This window comes from Notolepis coatsorum, assembly GCF_963971535.1.
Source record: "Notolepis coatsorum genome assembly, chromosome: 11".
Taxonomy (NCBI): Eukaryota; Metazoa; Chordata; class Actinopteri; order Aulopiformes; family Paralepididae; genus Notolepis; species Notolepis coatsorum.
Genome location: NC_140175.1, coordinates 25,972,943 through 25,992,300, shown reverse-complemented (window position 1 = coordinate 25,992,300; position 19,358 = coordinate 25,972,943). Strand labels below are relative to the sequence as shown.

Genomic DNA, 19,358 nt, shown 5'->3' with positions numbered 1-19,358 from the left:
AGTTAAAAGCCTCAGTGTCATCTCTCCTCAGTTCCCTCTCCTTTGCGCCACACATCAAAAACATCACCCGGTCTGCCTTCTTTCACCTCCGTAATATCTCCAGACTCCATCTCTGTCCAAATCAAATACGGAAACCCTGGTCCACTCATTCGTCACATCCCGGATCGATTACTGCAACGCTCTCCTCACCGGGCGGCCTTCCCACCAAACCCCTCAACAGACTCCAAATCATCCAAAACTCTGCTGCCAGGATCATCACCCGCACAAACTCATCTGACCCACGTCCTCATTCAACTACACTGGCTCCCTGTGCACTACCGGATCGTTTTCAAAAACCTCCTACTCACCTTCAAAGCCCTCCACAATCTGGCCCCCATCTACATCACTGACCTCCAAGATTACGCACCCTCCGCTTATCCTCTACTGGACTGTCTCCATCCCCAGCTCACGCCTCAGTACCATGGGTGCCTGAGCGTTCAGCTGCTCGGCTCCCAGACTCTGGAACTCCCTGCCCCCACACATCCGACAGTCTGACTCACTCTCATCATTCCGATCACAATTGAAAACCGATCTATTCAAACCTGCATATTCGCTATAACCTCCGTCACTGTCCTATACCCCCTGCTGTTTGTTTGTCTGTTATTTTTAACTTCACTGTTTCTTATACTTCTTGTTGTTTGTTTTAGTTTTGTAACCTTGACTTTTAACTGCCTTGCACACTGGGTTTACTCACTATAACTGTACCCTGTGTGCCACTGTTTTATATTTCATACTTATGTAACGGTTGTGACAAGACAACGTCACCTTAAACTTCGATGACCCGAGTGGGAGTCGAACCCCGGTCTCCAACACCGCGGGCAGCAACACAGACCGCTATACCAAGAGGTGAATTCACTACTTCGCAACGTGTCTATCTGTCTTTTTTGAGGATGTGAGAGTGAGTTTAACCCATAGCACCGCTACTCACCCCAGCCCTTCTTGACTGCGCTTCACGATACCATCCGTTACACTTATACAATGTTTGCTTTGTTTTTAACTCCACTGACACTTTTGCCAAGACCATTGTTTGTAATTTTGACTGTCTTGTTCTTATGCCCTGTAAGGTGACCTTGGGTGTTTTTTGAAAGGCGCCTCCAAATAAAATTTATTATTATTATTATTATTATTACTGGGCATGTGACGTCATAATTGTGACATTGGGCTCTATAGCCTCCAAATAAACGTGAGTAGTGCCGCTTCACAAATAATGATTAAAATTAAAACGAGTGCCATTCCCCTTTTATGTGAAATACAATCAGAAACTGCTTTTTATGAAATGATGAATGATCGACTCGCCACTGCACTGCACTCCCCTGAAAATGGGGGACCCTGATGTAAACAAGACGAAAGTCTTTCTCTGGTCTGCATCCCCTTAACAATTGTGTGTATTGAGCTGTACTGTACTGTACCCATTCTGCAATCTGTTAATAAAGTTTTCATCAATCAATCAATCAAACGTTAAACCCACGACCACTTGCATTGTCTCGAGTAGGCTGCAGAATAAATAAACATCACCCGACTCCAGGTCTGTGTGGGTGGGTGGGTGTATACACTCCTCCTCCTCCTCCTACTGACTTCTGAATAAAGATCTACACACAACAGGGCTCCATCTCCATGCTCGCCAGGAATTACGCACGGCACGGGGGTTAGGGCTGTTTTTACGCAGAAAGTAGGGGGCGCCTCACGTCCGTCTTTGAGGGACTTCGTGTATAATGACGTGTGGGGGCCAGTGGGGGCCGTGTTGTAGAAGGCTGCTCTGATTTAAGTCCCAGTCATCTGGATGGATGGCATCACTCTCTGAGGGGGAGTCAGTCCAACATCAGTGCGCCAAACCTGCGCCGGGGTGGAAAGACGCGCGCGGCGGAGTTAAGTTTGTTTTTTATAATAGAAGTAGTAGGCAAACCTGCGGTATATATACATACTTATACAAGATGAACAGAACAAATTGATTTGCTCGTTCATTTAGTTGGACTTTAAAAAAAGAAACACGTATGGTTTTGTTTCAGGGCAGCGCATTTCCACTCTCAAGGTGAACCCCCGGGTTTCTCATCCTCCCGACTTTCACTCGGACTGAACGGCAGAGTCTACACTACACGATGGGATGTAAATCGGACCTAGGATACTGTTTTTTCGCCTTCTTTTGCTCACTGATCGTCACCAGGTGTCGACCGGCCGTGGGGAACAACATCACCGTGGCGGTGATGCTCCCGGACAGCTACGAGAAGTATCCCTGGGCTCTGCCGCGGGTGTTCCCCGCGCTCCTCATGGCGCAGGAGGACATCCGGCACAAGTACGGACTCCTGCTGGGGCACTCCGTGAACATCGTCAACTTCAGCACCGAGGAGGGGGGCGTGTGTGCCGAGAGCAAGGCGCAGGTCGTCGCCGTGGACGCCAAGCTGTACATGCAGCCCGACGCGTTCTTCGGACCTGGATGTGTATACACGCTCGCCTCCGTGGGCAGGTTCGCGTCCCACTGGAAACTGCCGTTGATCACGGCCGGCGGACCCGCGTATGGCTTCCACAACCAGGACGAGTACAAGACGATCGTGCGCACCGGGCCGTCCACCACCAAGCTGGGCGAGTTCGCCAACGTGCTGCACTCGCAGTTCAACTGGACCTCCCGCGCCGTGGTGATCTATCAGGACCTGAAGCAGGACGATCGACCTCACTACTTTCTCTCCGAGGGGATCTATCTCAATCTGCAAGACATCATGCATGTCACCGTGGAAGCCCGACCGTATGGGAACGAGTATAAAGAGTATAAAGAGCTCATTGGCTTCGTGAAAGAACACGGGAGAAGTAAGTTAAATTATACTAGTAGGCAACCTGTGCTGCATAATCGATATTATTATATAAGTGCAGTGCACTGCGGGACATAGTGAGAAAATCCCATTTTAAGATTTCGATTTAGAGCGTTTTCCATCATGTAGAAATGGCTGTTTATGTTTCCTGTTAAGTTAGGCCTATTTGTACATTAATTTGAAATAATAATAATATTAATAGTAATAATGATATCAGTAAAAATATCATATCGCTGTAGAAATTAACAGAGGCTGACTGGAATAGGTGCTCTATAGGGATTGTCTATACAGTGTGGAATGTTTAGTCTGTGGCCAGTCTGTTGGTTTATTGCTTGGTGAGAGAGAAAAGGACAGAACATGTTTATATTATTATGCAAATGTTTTATTTATTTATTTACAGGTGCCTCTTCAAACCAGCAGTTTTAGGCCTTTTTAAAATCGAGTTCAATCTGAAGTAGGCCATGGCCATCCAAATATAGCCTAAATATGCTTCATAACCCCCCCCCCCAATCACAGTTTTACACACAATCTTTAAGGTGACACAAATCTGTAAAAAAAAAAATTGCAGTAAAGAATCCAAAACAAAATGTAAATGTAGGATATGATTTGATTATTATAATCATCATTATTTAGGTCCTGTGTGGCTCAATGGCATTAACATGGCCAGGGGTTAGCGGTTCGAGTCCCACTGGGCAGCCAACAATAGGCTATTAAAAAGCTATGCATTTTCTTTTTAAATGCAGCCTTTCATGACAGACAGTAAATTGACTTTATTGGTACTTACAATGTAAAAATGTAAATACCATAAATCACACAATAGGCATGAGACAACCATTGCTACTCTGGTTATGATTGTAGTACAAACAGCTCCAACATACACTATATGAAACCAGGTATTGATATGTCTGATCTGTTTAAATTAGAAAAAAATGAACAAATCTTGAATGCATTGAAAGTGTGGTGGACATCCTATAATAACCAAATATGGAACCATGGTGTTAAACCATGCACATGAAATTGAGGTAAGTATACGTTAATATACTTAAGCTGTATTTACAACAGGAATATGAGCAAATAGTGCGATAAACACTATAGGTATTTAATGGGTGTTGTATCAGGGGAAAAAGGCACTTCGTCAGCTGTCAGACCTCTTCCCCCGATCCCCTTAAGCTGCGTTCTGGAGCCACCATGGTGAGCTTGGGGTCATGGAAGCTAATGGTTTTGTCAGGGCTTGTCCAGGCCTGGAGTTTTGGCTCGACATTCCATTCAACTTTTATCACAGTGGATTGCCTTCAGGCCGTCAAGTCTTACATCCCTCGTCGACTAGTATTCAAATGGTTAAATCGGCTGCTTGTGTGAGTTTGTCTGAGTTCACGACGTAACCCCTTTTCCCGAGGGGTTGAGAAAAGTTGGCCTTCTGATGTCAGGTTACACGCCATTAGATGTAAATGATTGTAGGGTATTGTAGAATGTAGTCATTAACACCCCCCCCCCCCCCCCATGTTACCACCTGACTAACAGTCAGAGTCACAGGACTGAGAACATTGTGTATATGTATTCAAACTCCCATCACCTTGTCCAGGGAGAGTCCATTAATAGCATACATTGACAATAGAATGTCAGGCAGCTGAATGAAAGAATACATCAAGCTGTGTCCTCTTTGTTGTACACATGTCAGTGTTTGTATCCCCAATTTAAAAAGCTCTCTCTGAGGCTAGCGCTCTACACTGGGGCCCCTGGTACACAATAGAACCCATGTAGTGGCCATGGCATAATTGCAGAAAGACATTTTCCTGTTAAAAGACGCCTACCGGTATATTCAGCACAGCAAGAAGGATGGATACGTCCTGCTATGAGCGATCCCCTTCAATTCTCCCAATTTGTTATTAATTGTGTATACACAATACAATGGAAGAGAACAAAGGCCTGCTATAAAGGCAAACATCCCCTTTCTTTTTACAAGACTTGTTAAAAAAAAAGGGCCTTCAAACAGATTAGAACATGAAACGGCAAAGGCCTTGAGGATAATCTTCTCTGAAACATTGGGTTATTAAAACAAACGGGATACAGAAACACACATATCATAAGAAAACATCGGTAATTCAATTTGGAGGGGGAGGGGAGGTATATAGAGAGTATAGTTATCTCTATCCTTTTCTATTGTTGCATCTGAAAAACAACAACAAAAACAAGAAAAAAAAAGAAAAAAAAACTGCAAAAGCATACACACTTAGGCTACTCCTGGTACTGTACGCGAACGGTGCCAAGCTATTATTTGATAATGGACTGTTATATGTGATAATCCATGGAATCAGCCAAAGCAGCTGGATGTCTCTCTGCTTGTTAAGTAAACCGTGTGTGAGTCATGGTGGATAATCCCGCTTTAAACTTTGCATAATTGGAAAGTCGAGGGAGAGAAAAGAGGGGGAGAGAGAGGGAAAGAGGGAGAGGTGGGTTGAAACAAACGTTAAGTGAAACAGAATGTTTCCAAACAATTCGATGTGCTTTTTTTTTTTTTTTGGTATGAAGTCTCGGCAGATCCTCATGACTGCTACAAAACACCGGGCCCTTTCCCCCCCCCCCCTGCCTTTTTGCACATTTGTCTTGGGCGCGGTCCAGGAGACAGCAGGGCTACTTGGCACAGCTCACGGTGAGCTATGTTGGAAGAGATGAGAGTCGGGGTCTGAGCTTTGGTCTAACACTTGAGGAAATGTCTGCTAACCGGGAGGACGCGCGGCCTTGGCAGTCGCCGCCACGCGGACATTATGCTGTGAGTGGAAATAACGCTCACAGAGGGTGACCCAGCCCCCGGTACACTGACTGTATATTATGAATTATGAATACTGAACGCTGTTGGATTGCGGAGGAAGGTGTAGACAGTGAATGATGATTGATATATTAATTGCACAAACCTGGTTCTCCTCCAACATACCGAATGGCAAAATACACGAGTTTAAAGTGGAATATCCAACACATGCTTATAACTATAAGCATAAGCTTATGCTATATCTATATCTGTACATATCCTACTTGTACTAGTTACGCTGATGGCCAGTATAACTTACTAGCATAATGTTTTTATACCTGTAGAGTATCACTATACATTAATACTACAACTCTGTACATCTGATTAGCACTATTACTCAATAGTACTAATTTATATATTTTATACCCAGTTTAATCACCTGTACATTGTATTATTACTATTGCACTTTACTGTTACATTTGCACTCTGGATGCCAAACTTATTTTCGTTGTACTGTACTTGTGCTGTATAATGACAATACATTTTGAATCTAATCTAATAAGATTGGTGAACATGATTTGCAGCAACGCCATAATTTCTCCTCTGTGTTGTGCTGTTGGGAAATAACAGTGTTGTAAACATTTTCACAAGGACACTTTAATAGACGAGCATTGAATGTAATGTGTCCAGGTACTGTAAATCATTCCCACACATAAAAAAAAGAGACACACATTTCACACTCGCGCTGACAACCTTTCACCATTCCATCTGCTGTCATCCTCTCCCTAGTCGTGTACGTCTGCGGACCCCTGGACACCTTCCTGAGCATCATGAAGCTGTTTCAGAGCGAGATCCAGGACCCAGAGAACTACGCCATCTTCTATTTGGACGTGTATGCTGAGAGCCTGACGGAGAGCAAGCCCTGGCAGAACTCGGACCCCGACTGGGGCGATCCCATCAACGTCTTCAAGGTACACTGCTCAAAACACACACACACACACACACATTCTCTCTCTCTCTCTCTCTCTCTCTCTCTCTCTCTCTCTCTCTCTCTCTCTCTCTCTCTCTCTCTCTCTCTCTCTCTCTCTCTCTCTCTCTCTCTCTCTCTCTCTCACACACACACACACATACACACAAGACAAAAGTCTTTCTCTGGTCTGCATCCCCTTAACAATTGTGTGTATTGATCCGTACTGTATTGTACCCGTTCTGCAATCCGTTAATACAATTTTCAATCAATCAACACACACACACACACACACACACACACACACACACACACACACACACACACACACACACACACACACACACACACACACACACCAGCAACAGGTACATACACACACATACACACACACACACTATCTCTCTCTCTCTCACACACACACACACACACACACACACACACACACACACACACACACACACACACACACACACACACACACTGCACACGGAGACACGAAGAAAGAAATATTCCACCCATTGATCCGTTCCGCTCCTTGCGTTTGTCTGATTAATTGAATTTCCCCCGCAGAGGACGTTTGGAGCGATGGTGGCCAAAATGCTCGGGTTGATTAGTGAGCGGCGAGCTGTCAAGTGTTTCACCGTGGTCGGTAATTGGAAGCAGACCGGGGATACAAGTTTGAAAACTGCCATTTGGCACACGGAATGGATGTCTCCTCACTGTGAGGAAATCCAATTCGCATGTCCCTCTCCGTCGTGTGTCCAATTCACTGGCTGCGCTTGTCCATCAGGGTGACGTGTCTCACGCATCCCCCTTCCAGCTAAAGCTGCATGAAATGCACTGAGTTGGATGGCGCTTGACCCATTCACAGGCCTGTGCTCAGGAAGAATATAAGCATTAGTGTCACATGTCCTTAATGGCATGGAATACATGAGGGAGGCCAATGTTGTAGATTACTTGAGGTTTATACGGTATTAGAATTAAGTTAAAGTGTTTCTTAACTGTAAACAAGGGGGAAAATCCAGACAATGCTTTTATTTCTTCGTGTGAGTGATGTGGGCACTTTTTTACCAGATCTGTTTGTCCCAGAGGTCGTTATCGACTGGAAGTCTGTTTTCATTCCCAGACTGACCCCAAACCAAACGAGCCAGCCGGTCTGATGATCCAAGGTTACTCTATGAAACGCATCCAACTCTCCCTTGTCTAACACAAACCCAAATAAACCCTCTTTCAACTGTCAGCCAACTGTCCTTTTAGAAATGATAACGAACGGTTGACCCAACCGCACAAATAGCAAAGTCCAATTGAACAAAGGACTATCCCAGCGATACACAGACATTAAATAAATACGAATGTGTGCGCTCTGATGTGTGTGTCTCTTAGCAGCATACTTAATAATCTTTCCAACCGGGGAGGGGGGGGGCTATAATCTGTCGAAAGGTCATGATTCTCCCCACTCCCCTCTTCCCTCCTCCTGTCAACCACTCATTGAAATGACGTTAATGAGTCGGAGGATGCATTGTCATGAGAAAGCTACTTAGTTCTAAAGATTAATGTCCTGAGGAATAAATAAGCAAGTGAACACTGATGTTCTCCCCATCCAATTGAGATTCTTAAATGCCACCACTGGCTTCGAAGACTCGGTATAGTCCCTGAATTCAAAACGAAAGGTGGCTTTAAATGTAATTGGATGAAACGCTTAGATTGATCATTTGCACTCTTTTTCATAATGGATTGATTGATTGATTGAAACGTTTATTAACAGATTGCAGAATGGGTACAGTACAGTACAGCTCAATACATACAATTGTTAAGGGGATGCAGACCAGAGAAAGACTTTCGTCTTGTTTACATCAGGGTCCCCCTGGACTCGAATATTATCGTAAGAGTGTTCCACAGTGTTTGTTTTTAACGGCTGCGCGGTTCACTTAGACGTCCAGACAACCAGAAAACCCCCAGGCGTCCAGAATCCTTGCTGTGTGCGCGCTGTAAGAGTCTAAATTGGCATACCGTAGCGCCCAGCATGTATAAATCCTTAAACCTCGTCACGGTGCATCTCAGAGCGCAGTCTGAACTGCACCCAGTCTTTACGTGACCTCCTTGTGAAGTGTTTAGTTGAAACAGTATAAGCGATGGCTAAACAAAGACAGAATTCGAGACTACAGAGCGGCCGTCGCAGCCTCGCAAGGAAAACCCACAGATATACAACATCTAACGTCGGTTTCTCTGCTACTGAACTGCTCCTAACCTTATTAGTTGGGGAAACTAGAGCCCCCCCCCCCCCCCTTCTGCTGATTATGCAACCATGTTAATTTGTCTGCAAGCCGTAACATGTTTTATTATGGCAATAGGCTTCCTTCACAGCACTGATTGCTTGTGGAAGTTTGTGGTGGGTTCCATATTATTAATGTGTTGTCGTGCCGTTCGGATGGTAGAGTGTGTCAGCAGTTCCGGAGCTGCAGAAGAGACAGTGTGGGAGGGGAGAGTAACATCTCTGGCTAAAACTGCATTTTTCTCACCCAGTTAATCAGCCGCCAAGTCACAACTCCTGCTGTATACCAGAACACCAATTTGTAACAAAGTTAAGTGTCCTAAATAAGACATTGAGAACAGGAGGACTGGCAAACGTAGTGCTCACGTCTCCTTAAACCTTTCACTATACCACACTACAGAAGGTTAACCTTTCACTAGCACAGTAGTGTGGTAGTGAAAGGGTTAACCTTCCGTAGTGTGGTTGTGAAAGGGTTAACCCTTTGTCGTGTGGCAGTGAAAGGGTTAACCTTATGTGTCGCAGTGAAAGGGTTAACCCATTGGTAGTGTGGTAGTGAAAGGGTTAAGACTACGTGTCTTCATTTTCATTATTGGCAGTCTACACACGTTGCTCGTTATTTTGTCAACACACACATTTGACTCTTCATTCATCTGATGACGTTATCTTTAGATATTATTCATTTAGCCTAGCTCGAGGCTTACTCTCGTTCTTCACACCTAGAGGGAAATCCTTAACGATTGTTATCTATCCCTTTTGGAAGTTCCTGAGAACTGAAGGACCTGAGATAAGATGAAGAACCTAAGATAAGATAACTCCTTTATTGATCCCCTTGGGATATCAGCCAAACTCGGCCAAACTCCACTGTGTTTAATGTGATCTGAAATAATTTCTGTTTCATTCTTCTATCTCTCTCTGTGTGTTTCTCTCTATTCCAGTCGGTGTTTGTCATAACGTACCGGGCGCCTGATAATCCGGAATATAAAGAATTTCAGAGACAACTCCACGCCAGAGCCCTCGTGGAGTTCGGAGTGAATTTAGAGCCCTCTCTCGTAAGTTGTACTGAGAGCCCAGCCACGTTCGTGTGGTGGAAATTCTTTTACACCTAGATTCGATTATAATTTTTTAGTTTTATTGTCACTGGATGATGACAAAATCTGATGATGATCAATGATTCTGATTGTTCTTTTCTAACTGCTTTTACATTAGCTCATGCATTAAGAATGTGGTTTGCTGGGCGGCTAGGTGGTGTAGTGGGCAAGGCGCTTGCCACCAACGCTGGAGACGCTGGGTTCGAGCCCAGCTCTCGGCGTTGCTACCAGCTTGGCTGGTCGCTCATACTAACACAATTGGCAAGTGTTAGAGGGTGGGAAAGCTGGTGGGTGGGTCCTGGGCGTTGTGGACAGCGACTCCTACAGTTCGGTCGGGGCGCCTGCTCAGCGAGGGTAGGATCTGGAGGGAGGTAGTGTGACCGTCGGAGGAAAGCATGTGACAGTCTCCGGCCTCCCGGACCAACAGTAGGGGGGGGGGGGGGGTGCGCAACAACCAGGAAGGGGGTTGGGAATTGGCATAACGACTAACAGTGGGATGGGAGAAAAATCTGGAAAAAAGGAGGGGGGGAAAAGAGAATAATAAAAATAAAATAAAAAAAATAATGTGGTTTGCTGTGTGTGAGATTTATTGTTTTGTTTTCATCAGTGTTGGTATTTGGTACTCTGACCGGGCCAAAGTGATGTAAATAGGAACAGGTATTTGAAACAACCCTCTGTGAAGTTGGTTCAAACCGAGGGATACATATTCCCTTCCTTGATGGAATGGCAACAAAAACGTTCACAGCTGATGACAAGTTGTGTAGACACACGCCAACATTATCGGAAATTCGCTTACCGTCTTCTCAGGGGTCAGACTATCCGGCTGCAAGCTAGCCTATAGCTTAGCAGAAATGAATGGAAGCGGATACGGACCAACTAGTCTAGCTGTTGGCCAAAAGCACCTCTCCCAGTGTTTTAAGCTATAGGCTAGTGGTCCATATCCACGTCCATTAATTTGTGCTAAGCTAGGCTAGCTTGCAGCCGGTTAGTTTTCTACTGAGTGCACGGAGAGGACATTGGTAGCCTATCTATCTTCTTGTCTGACTCTGGAGAAGACAGTAAGCAGATTTCCCATAATGTTAAGTATAGTTCTGTCAAGATTTCTTTCATGCATTACATTATTTCTGGGGCTGTGTATCACTTTAAAACGTTAAATACTGACTGACATCGATACCTTGTATTCGATACCAATAGTATTAACAATACTTTTCTTGTTACCTTGAAAACCTTGTTATAGCCTAATTATGTTTTTTTTAGGCAAATTACATCTCTGTAAGAACTACAGCAGCTCATATCTTTACTACATGTAAAAATATGAAGAGCTTTGTGTTGTCAATCCAGTCATCTTGGATACAATAATGGCGGTTGTGACTGGTTTATGAAAAGAGATTTTCTTTTTGTATAATTTAAGTAGCCTACCTAAATTTGTATCTGAATTTGGTATTATTTTTCTCTACATATTCTGATACTGCGTACTAGGATTGATACGATCCAGCAGATATCTTTGACAGCACGGTTCTTTCAATATCGGATCTTTCATGTCCATGCTTGCCGACAGGTTAAAACCTTGTCAGAAGAATGCTCCCATCATGTTTAATGAAGTGACATTTTGACCACACTTCACCGTGGCAATCCTTTTGAGAAAGGCGCGGTAGAAACGTGAACGTATTAATCATGACGGGAGCGTTCTCCGACAGGTCACGTGCTCGTTATGGTTTTCATCCCTCTCCCCTTTCTTCTGTCCTTGCACCTTGGGACAGTTTTCTTTCTTGGACGTGCGTGTGATTAAAATCACATTTCCTCTCTTCCAGATGGACCTGATTGCCGGCGGCTTCTACGACGGCTTCAGGCTGTATGCCATGGCTCTGGAGGAGACTCTGGCCGAGGGCGGCGCCCAGAACGATGGCATCAAGATCACACAGAGGACACAGAACCGCACGTTCTGGGGTGAGCTCTTAGCCGCCACATGAAAAGCAGCCGTCATAGAAAATAGCAATAGGATTTTTCCATGTGATTTATCTGATCCCACGTGCTGCTCTACATGCCGTAATCATTTCACCTCTGTAATCATCCGGGTATCACATGGTTCCCGGTTCAATTTGTTCCAAAAATGCATTTATGAAACTGGCGATGAAGTGAAAAATCTGATTTTTCTTTTTCACATTATGAAATTCCTGTGGCTTTTCTGTAAGGAAGTGGAGCTATTTAGTGTAATGATTGCTATTCATTCACTTGCAGTGTAGTTCCTCAACCGTACACCTATATTGGATGTAATGTATTGTGTGAGTAGAAAAGTATATGCAAGTTTATCTCAACTATACAGAATTGCTGTATGTAATCTGGCACTGTCCAGACTCCAGACCTTCCTTCAAAGTAATAATAATAATAATAATAATACATCAATTTTATATAGCGCTTTTCCGAATGTTCAAAGACACTTTACAGAGTAAAATAAACAATACAGTTTTAGTAGAAAAAATGAAAATAAAAAAAGAATTATATAAAAGGTGAGAGAGGAAGGAGTTCAAGGCTTGAAGGCAAGGGTAAAAAGGTGGGTTTTTAGGGCTTTTTTAAAGATTTATTTTTTGGCGTTTCTTTTATCGCTTTATTGCTACTGGGCAGTCCAGTAGATAGAGACAGAGGAGGAAATGGGAGACAGAGTGGGGGGAAGACATTCGGCAAATAACGACGGGTTCGGGAGTCGAACCCGGGTCGGCCGTTTCGCGGCTGAGCGCGCTATGTGGTTCGCCACTGGGGCGCCCTTTAGGGCTTTTTTAAATGATGAGACGGTGTCTGCATGACGGATATGGTTGGGCAGGGCGTTCCAGAGGGTGGGGGCAGCTGCAGCGAAGGCCCTGTCGCCCCAGGTCCGGAGCTTAGTTCTGATGGGTTGGAGGAGGTTAGCATCTGCGGACCTGAGGCAGCGGGTAGGTGTGTGGTGGGGAAGGAGGTCAGAGAGGTAGGAGGGGGCCAGGTTGTTGAGGGCTTTGAAGGTGATGAGTAGAATTTTGAACTGAATCCTGTATATGATGGGGAGCCAGTGGAGATCGTGGAGGATGGGGGTGATGTGGTCGGAGCGGGTGGAGGTGAGCATGCGAGCAGCGGAGTTTTGGACGTATTGTAATTTGTTGAGGATTTTGGTGGATGAGCCATACAGAATGCTGTTGCAATAGTGCAGTCGGGAAGTGATGAGTGCATGGGTCAGTGTTTCAGCAGCAGAGAAGAATAGTGAGAGGCGTAGACGGGCAATGTTCCTGAGGTGGAAGAAGGCGGTTTTTGTGATCTGGTTTACATGCAGGAGGAAGGAAAGGGTGGGGTCAAGAATAATACCTAGGTTGCGGACGTGGGTGGAGGGGGTGACATTGGAGCCGTCGATGTTGACTGAAAAATCCTGGGTGGGGCGGGTCAGGGAATTTGGGCCAATGATGAGTAGTTCAGATTTGTCACAGTTGAGTTTAAGAAAGGTTTTTTGCATCCATATTTTTATGTCAGAATGGCAGGTGATGAGGGTGGAGTGGGTGACGGCAGTGATGGTCTTGGTGGAAAGGTAGAGCTGTGTGTCATCAGCATAGCAGTGGAATCGGAGGCCATGTTTGCGGATGATCTGTCCAAGTGGGAGAATGTAGAGGATGAACAGCAGGGGACCGAGTACTGAACCCTGGGGGACACCGTGGGGGAACTGGGGCAATGGGGGATTTGGGGTTGTTGGTGTAGATGAATTGGTGTCTGTCAGAGAGATATGATTTGATCCAGGAGAGGGCAGTGCCAGTGATCCCAATGGTGGACTGGAGGCGAGATATGAGGATGGAGTGGGTGATGGTGTCGAAGGCGGCGCTGAGTTTCAAGTTTCAAGTTTCTTTAATAGTTGTCATACAGAAGTACAGAATACTTTTATACAAAATGCTTCTTACTGTTGCGCTCCAGAGACTGTGCAAGACAAGATAAGTATGAAATAAAATAACATAGTAAAATTAGAAGTAAAAAAAATGAGGTCAGTGTTCAGTTTAGACATATGTACAATGTTCGATGCAGAATAGACGTAGTTACCATACAATATACAATACTGTGCAGTGTACTAATATACAATACTATATAGTGCAAGGCAGAAATGGAGAAATGGGACGAGGTGCAATTTAGGTACAATTCACAGTAGGTGTACGAGTTGTAGTGCAAAATCCTTTATCAATAAATATAAAGTGTAAGTGTGTTTGTGTGATCTAAAGTGTGGAGAGTGGGTGCTGCAGTGTGTTGTTTGTTTGAGTGAGTGTGTGCGTGTGGGTGTGTGTGCTGTGTGCATTTGATGGTTGTTGCATAGTGATTATTGTTCGTTTAGCAGCCTGATGGCCTGGGGATAGAAGCTTCTTCTGAGTCTTTCTGTGCTCGCCTTAAGACTCCGGTATCGCTTGCCTGACCGCAGCAGTTCAAAGAGGCAGTTGTTCGGGTGGCTCGAGTCCTTAATAATTCTCTTAGCCTTCCCCTTGCACCGCTTGTTGTAAATGTTCTGGAGGGTGGGAAGCCCCCCTCCAATTGTGCGTTCGGCTGAAGTGAGGTGAGACGGATCTTTAAAAAAGTGAATATCAGGAAAGCAGCAGGACCGGACGGCATCCCCGGCCGCGTCCTAAAAGTCTGTGCCGACCAACTGGCCCCGGTATTCACTGACATCTTCAACCTGACCTTGGAACAGGCTGTCATCCCCACCTGTCTGAAGAAGTCCACCATCATCCCTGTACCCAAAAAATCTACGCCTGCTTGCCTCAACGACTACCGCCCTGTAGCCCTCACCTCCATAGCCATGAAGTGCTTTGAGAAGCTAGTGAAGGGCTACATCTGTTCCTCCCTCCCCATCAACCTGGACCCTCTGCAATTTGCATATCGCCCCAACAGGTCCACGGAGGACGCCATAGCCCATGTGCTGCACACAGCAGCATCACACCTGGACAAGAGGCAGGGGAACTATGTGAGAATGCTGTTCATCGACTACAGCTCAGCATTCAATACCATAGTCCCCTCCAAACTCATAGCCAAGCTCAGGGACCTGGGCTTGAACTATGACCTCTGCCAGTGGGTCTTGGACTTCCTGACGGGCAGACCCCAGGTGGTAAGAGCCGGCAACTGCACCTCCTCATCCATCACGCTCAACATAGGGGCCCCCCAGGGCTGTGTTCTGAGCCCCCTCCTCTACTCCCTGTACACACATGACTGCGTAGCACAGCGGAACAACAACACCATCATCAAATTTGCTGATGACACAGTAGTGGTGGGCCTGATCTCTGCCAACGACGAAAGGGCCTACCTGGAAGAGGTAGAGATCCTGTCACAGTGGTGTCAGGAGAACTGCCTCTCCCTGAACGTCAGCAAAACAAAAGAGATGATTGTGGACTTCAGGAGGTCGGGGGTCAAGGACTACAGCCCCCTCAGCATCGACGGGGCACCGGTTGAGAGAGTGAACAGTTTCAAGTACCTCGGAGCCCACATATCCGAGGACTTGACATGGACCACACACATTGACAGTGTTGTGAAGAAGGCACGACAACGCCTCTACTTCCTCAGGCGCCTAAGGAAGTTCCAAGTCAGTCAGAAGATCCTTAGGAACTTCTACTCATGTACAATAGAGAGCATCCTGACCGGCAACATCACCTCCTCGTTTGGGAATAGCACTGCACAAGACCGTAGCAGACTACAAAGAGTAATGAGGTCAAGGAGGATGAGGATGGAGAGGGAACCAGAGTCAGCAGATAGCATAATGTCATTGGTGACCTTTAATAGAGCGGTTTCTGTGCTGTGTTTGGTGCGAAAGCTGGATTGGAAGGGTTCGTAGAGGTTATTGGATTCAAGGTGGGATTTTAACTGAGTGGCAACAGCTCGTTCTAGAATTCTTGACAGAAAGGGGAGGTTGGAGATGGGGCGGAAGTTGTTGAGGGTGTCAGGGTGTACTAGTCCGGGTTTTTTTTAGTAGAGGGGTAATGGCAGCGAGTTTCAGGGCGGGGGGGACAAGGCCAGTGGACAGAGAGGAGTTTATGATAGTAGTGATCAGGGGAGAGAGTGAGGGCAGGCAGGCCTTGACTAAGGGGGAGGGGATGGGGTCCAGGATGCAGGTTGAAGATTTCATGCCAGTCATGATGGTGGATAGGTCGGATGCTGTGATTTCAGAGAAGGATGAGAGTGGGGGATTTGGAGGTGGGGGGGAGGTCGGGTTCCGGATCAGAGACAATGGAGGTGGAGGAATTGGTCAGTTGGTTGTGAATTGTGTCAATTTTAGTTTAGAAAGTGAGAGAGAAATGAGGTACATTTACTGACAGTGAATGAGTTGGAGATGGTGTCCATGGGTTTGAGGAGTTTGTTTATGGTGGAGAAAAGTGTCCTTGGGTTGTTGCTGCCAGATTGTATGATGGAGGAATAGTGGGAGGAGCGTGCGTTATTGAGGGCTTCTTTGTAGTGCTGTTGATGGAGTTTGTAGGCATCTTTATGGACAGTGAGACCGGTTTTGTTTACAAGGCGTTCAAGCTGACGGCCCTTGGATTTTAGCTGATGGAGATGGTCGGTGTACCAGGGGGCAGAGTGGGTGAAGGAGACAGATTTTGTTTTTTAAGGGAGCGAGTTGGTTGAGACAGGAGGTGAGAGTGTGGTTGTAGGTGTTGACCAGTTCAGTGGGGGAGAAATTCTGGATGAGGGCGGGGTCAGGGAGGGTGTCGGACAGTAGGGAGGAAAGGGAGGGGGGTGGATGGATTTAAGGTTCCGGAAGGTTATGGAGCACTTTTGTTGGCGAGATGGTCAGAGATGGTGAGGTCATAGCTGGTGATATTGTTGATGGAGAGGCCGGGGGTACATGCAGCACTGTCCAGACCTTCCTTCAAACTACATGCAGCACTGTACTGTACCGGTGCAAGAGGAAGCATCAGAACTCACTAGCATTCAGGAATAGAAGGGGGGGGGGGGGGGGTTATCTAAGGGCTTGTGTCCATAGCGGACGTTTTTTTCAAGGCGGACCGCTTTGAAAAGCAAAAAAAAAATGCTCAGAGCATTTTCCTGAGTCTCGCGACTGCCGCGGCTCCACCACTTCCTCGATGTTGATTGGTCGGTTGGTTGAAAAGTTGGTCGGTTGGTTGAAAAGTTGAACTAGTTTCAACTTTATGCGCTGGGAGCGCTCCGCCCAAAAACGCTGCCGCCGAGAGCGCTAAAACGCGAGGCGCGGCGCTGGGAAAAGGAGCGGGCATGTCGCGTCTGTAGCATAGAAATGAATGACAGAAAGCAGCTGACAATTCATAAAACGTCCGCTGTGGACACAAGCCCTAAGGCAGCACTAAACTCAAGGCATGAGAGACAGTGTTGTTGCAAAATAGTGCGGAAGAGGAGAATTACGACAGAGAATCAACCAGACTACTGACGGAAAGACACAATCACACTCATTACACACACACACACACACACTGTTCCTACTGTATGTACATTTAAAAAAGCTGTGACAATAAAATAATCTGAATCTGAAATCGATGGGAAAGTAACAGTATACCCACTCTGAACACCCTGTAGGTCAGGCTAGTGATGCTCAGTCTGTCACGCTATGCCAGTTCAGCAACCCCTGATGACACCAATGGTGGCCATATTCACTAATATTAATATTCACTAACTAATGTACTCTCAGTAACTGTCAAACTATAAATGGATGTGTGCAAAACTGTTTCGAGTTTTTGGATGTGTCTGTGAGTGAAGTGCCCCTTTAAGTTCTATTTTGTATATTTGTGTGATGTATAATACAGAAGATAACCTGTGTGCTCTTTGTGTGTTTAGGAGTAACAGGGCTTGTGACCACAGACAGACTCAACGCCCGGGACATAGATCTGAACCTGTGGGCCATGACGGACCAGAAGACAGGAGAGTACGGGGTAGGTCTGGTCCAGCTGCTTTAAAATGCCATTTCACACTAAGGAGGGATTCCTTTGTGTGTGCAGAAAAACAACAACACTTGCTGTAATAAAATAGAAGTTTATGTATTATCTATGACTGCTTGCACATTGACTTTAAAACATTCGCCTGCTGAAGATAAAAGACAGAACTGACTTGGCTTGACTATCCATGACTTTCACAAGAGTTCGAACCATAGCGGGAGTATCTTCCGAATAAAACGTCCAGTGGAGAGATTTACTGGGTATCTCGCGGCGCACCAGTACGGAAACCACTTTTAACGGTTCATTTCGAAGCTTCCTTTTTTTTTTTTTTTTTTTATCTACTTTTTCTCCCCATTTTCTTTTTTTCTCCCATCCCAATTTCGTATTATCCAATTCTACCCTCTCCTGTCTCGAACGTTGCTAGGCCATGCCTCCCGCTGGCCGGCTGCAGTGAGGATCAAGCCTTGCATCACGTGTCCCCTCCGGTACACGAGGAGGCAGCCGTCGCATCTTTTCACCTGCACAGCGCAATCTCTCAGTGGCGAGGAGTAGCACGTGGGAGGCTCACGCTGCCCCCGATACTTCCTGATTCTGCTGTACAGGCGCACCAACCGGAGGAGTCGCTGTCCACAACGTCCGATCCCCACCCACCGGCTTTCCCACCCCCTAACACTGCCAATTGTATTAGTATGAACGACCAGCCAAGCCGGAAGCAACGCCGAGAGCGGGGCTCGAACCCAGCATCTCCTGCGTTAGTGGCGAGCACCTTGCCCACTGCGCCACTTAGCCGCCCATTTCGAAGCTTTTCTTTTACATTTTTCAAAACCGGGCTCGTTTTTTCCGCGAGTACATCACACCAGAATCATGTTCCAGCACAGTTGCCTCATACAGAAAAGCGCCCTTGCTGTTTTATTGTTGTTTTTGCAGCTTTACAGGCGCATGATTGGGTATATACTGTAACTACTCTGCGGGGACCAATAGTTTCTTAATGTTAAACAATAAATTTGCTGCTCAATTATTGCGGTGCTGTGGCGGTGGCAGTGACCATAGGCATTTTCAGTGGGATTGTGTTGCTATAGGGAACAGCTTGGGCCCAAGTTTACTTCCTGTCACACACTGGTATTAAACAAACTACGCAGCAGGAAATTAAACTTGGAAGAAGTTGACGGTGTCATGTTGAAGAAGGACCGTGATGATAGAGAGCTCTTCTCTCGCCGGTGGAGGATTAACCACGGCTGTAGTTCCTTCTACTCACAGCGCTGAAAGGTTATTAGCTGAGGGGAAGAAAAAGATTCCCAGATGGTTGATCCACGGTGTTCATCGCCACTCCTGTAGAAATGAAAGACGAATTGATCTGTACGGAATCCCAGTTATTCTGGCAGTCATTAACTGGCTAACTAAGCCTGGAGGATTTGGTTAGATCTTTTTGACACACACACACACACGCACGCACACACGCACGCATGCACGCACACACACACACGCACACACACACACACACACACACACACACACACACACACACACACACACACACACACACACACACACACACA

The 19,358-nt window shown here is 46.0% G+C and overlaps 1 protein-coding gene across 1 annotated transcript in view; it reads left to right on the top strand.

Annotated features, from left to right (window-relative positions):
• The first annotated feature begins 1,775 nt into the window (after positions 1-1,775).
• npr2 (natriuretic peptide receptor 2) overlaps positions 1,776-19,358 on the top strand; it is a 77,087-nt gene continuing 59,504 nt past the window's right edge. Inside the window, exons 1-5 of the mRNA XM_084325216.1 lie at positions 1,776-2,838; positions 6,376-6,557; positions 9,764-9,877; positions 11,728-11,863; positions 17,705-17,799. Coding sequence (XP_084181342.1) covers positions 2,136-2,838; positions 6,376-6,557; positions 9,764-9,877; positions 11,728-11,863; positions 17,705-17,799 — 1,230 coding nt within the window. The 5' untranslated portion in view covers positions 1,776-2,135. The remainder of the gene's footprint in view (positions 2,839-6,375; positions 6,558-9,763; positions 9,878-11,727; positions 11,864-17,704; positions 17,800-19,358) is intronic.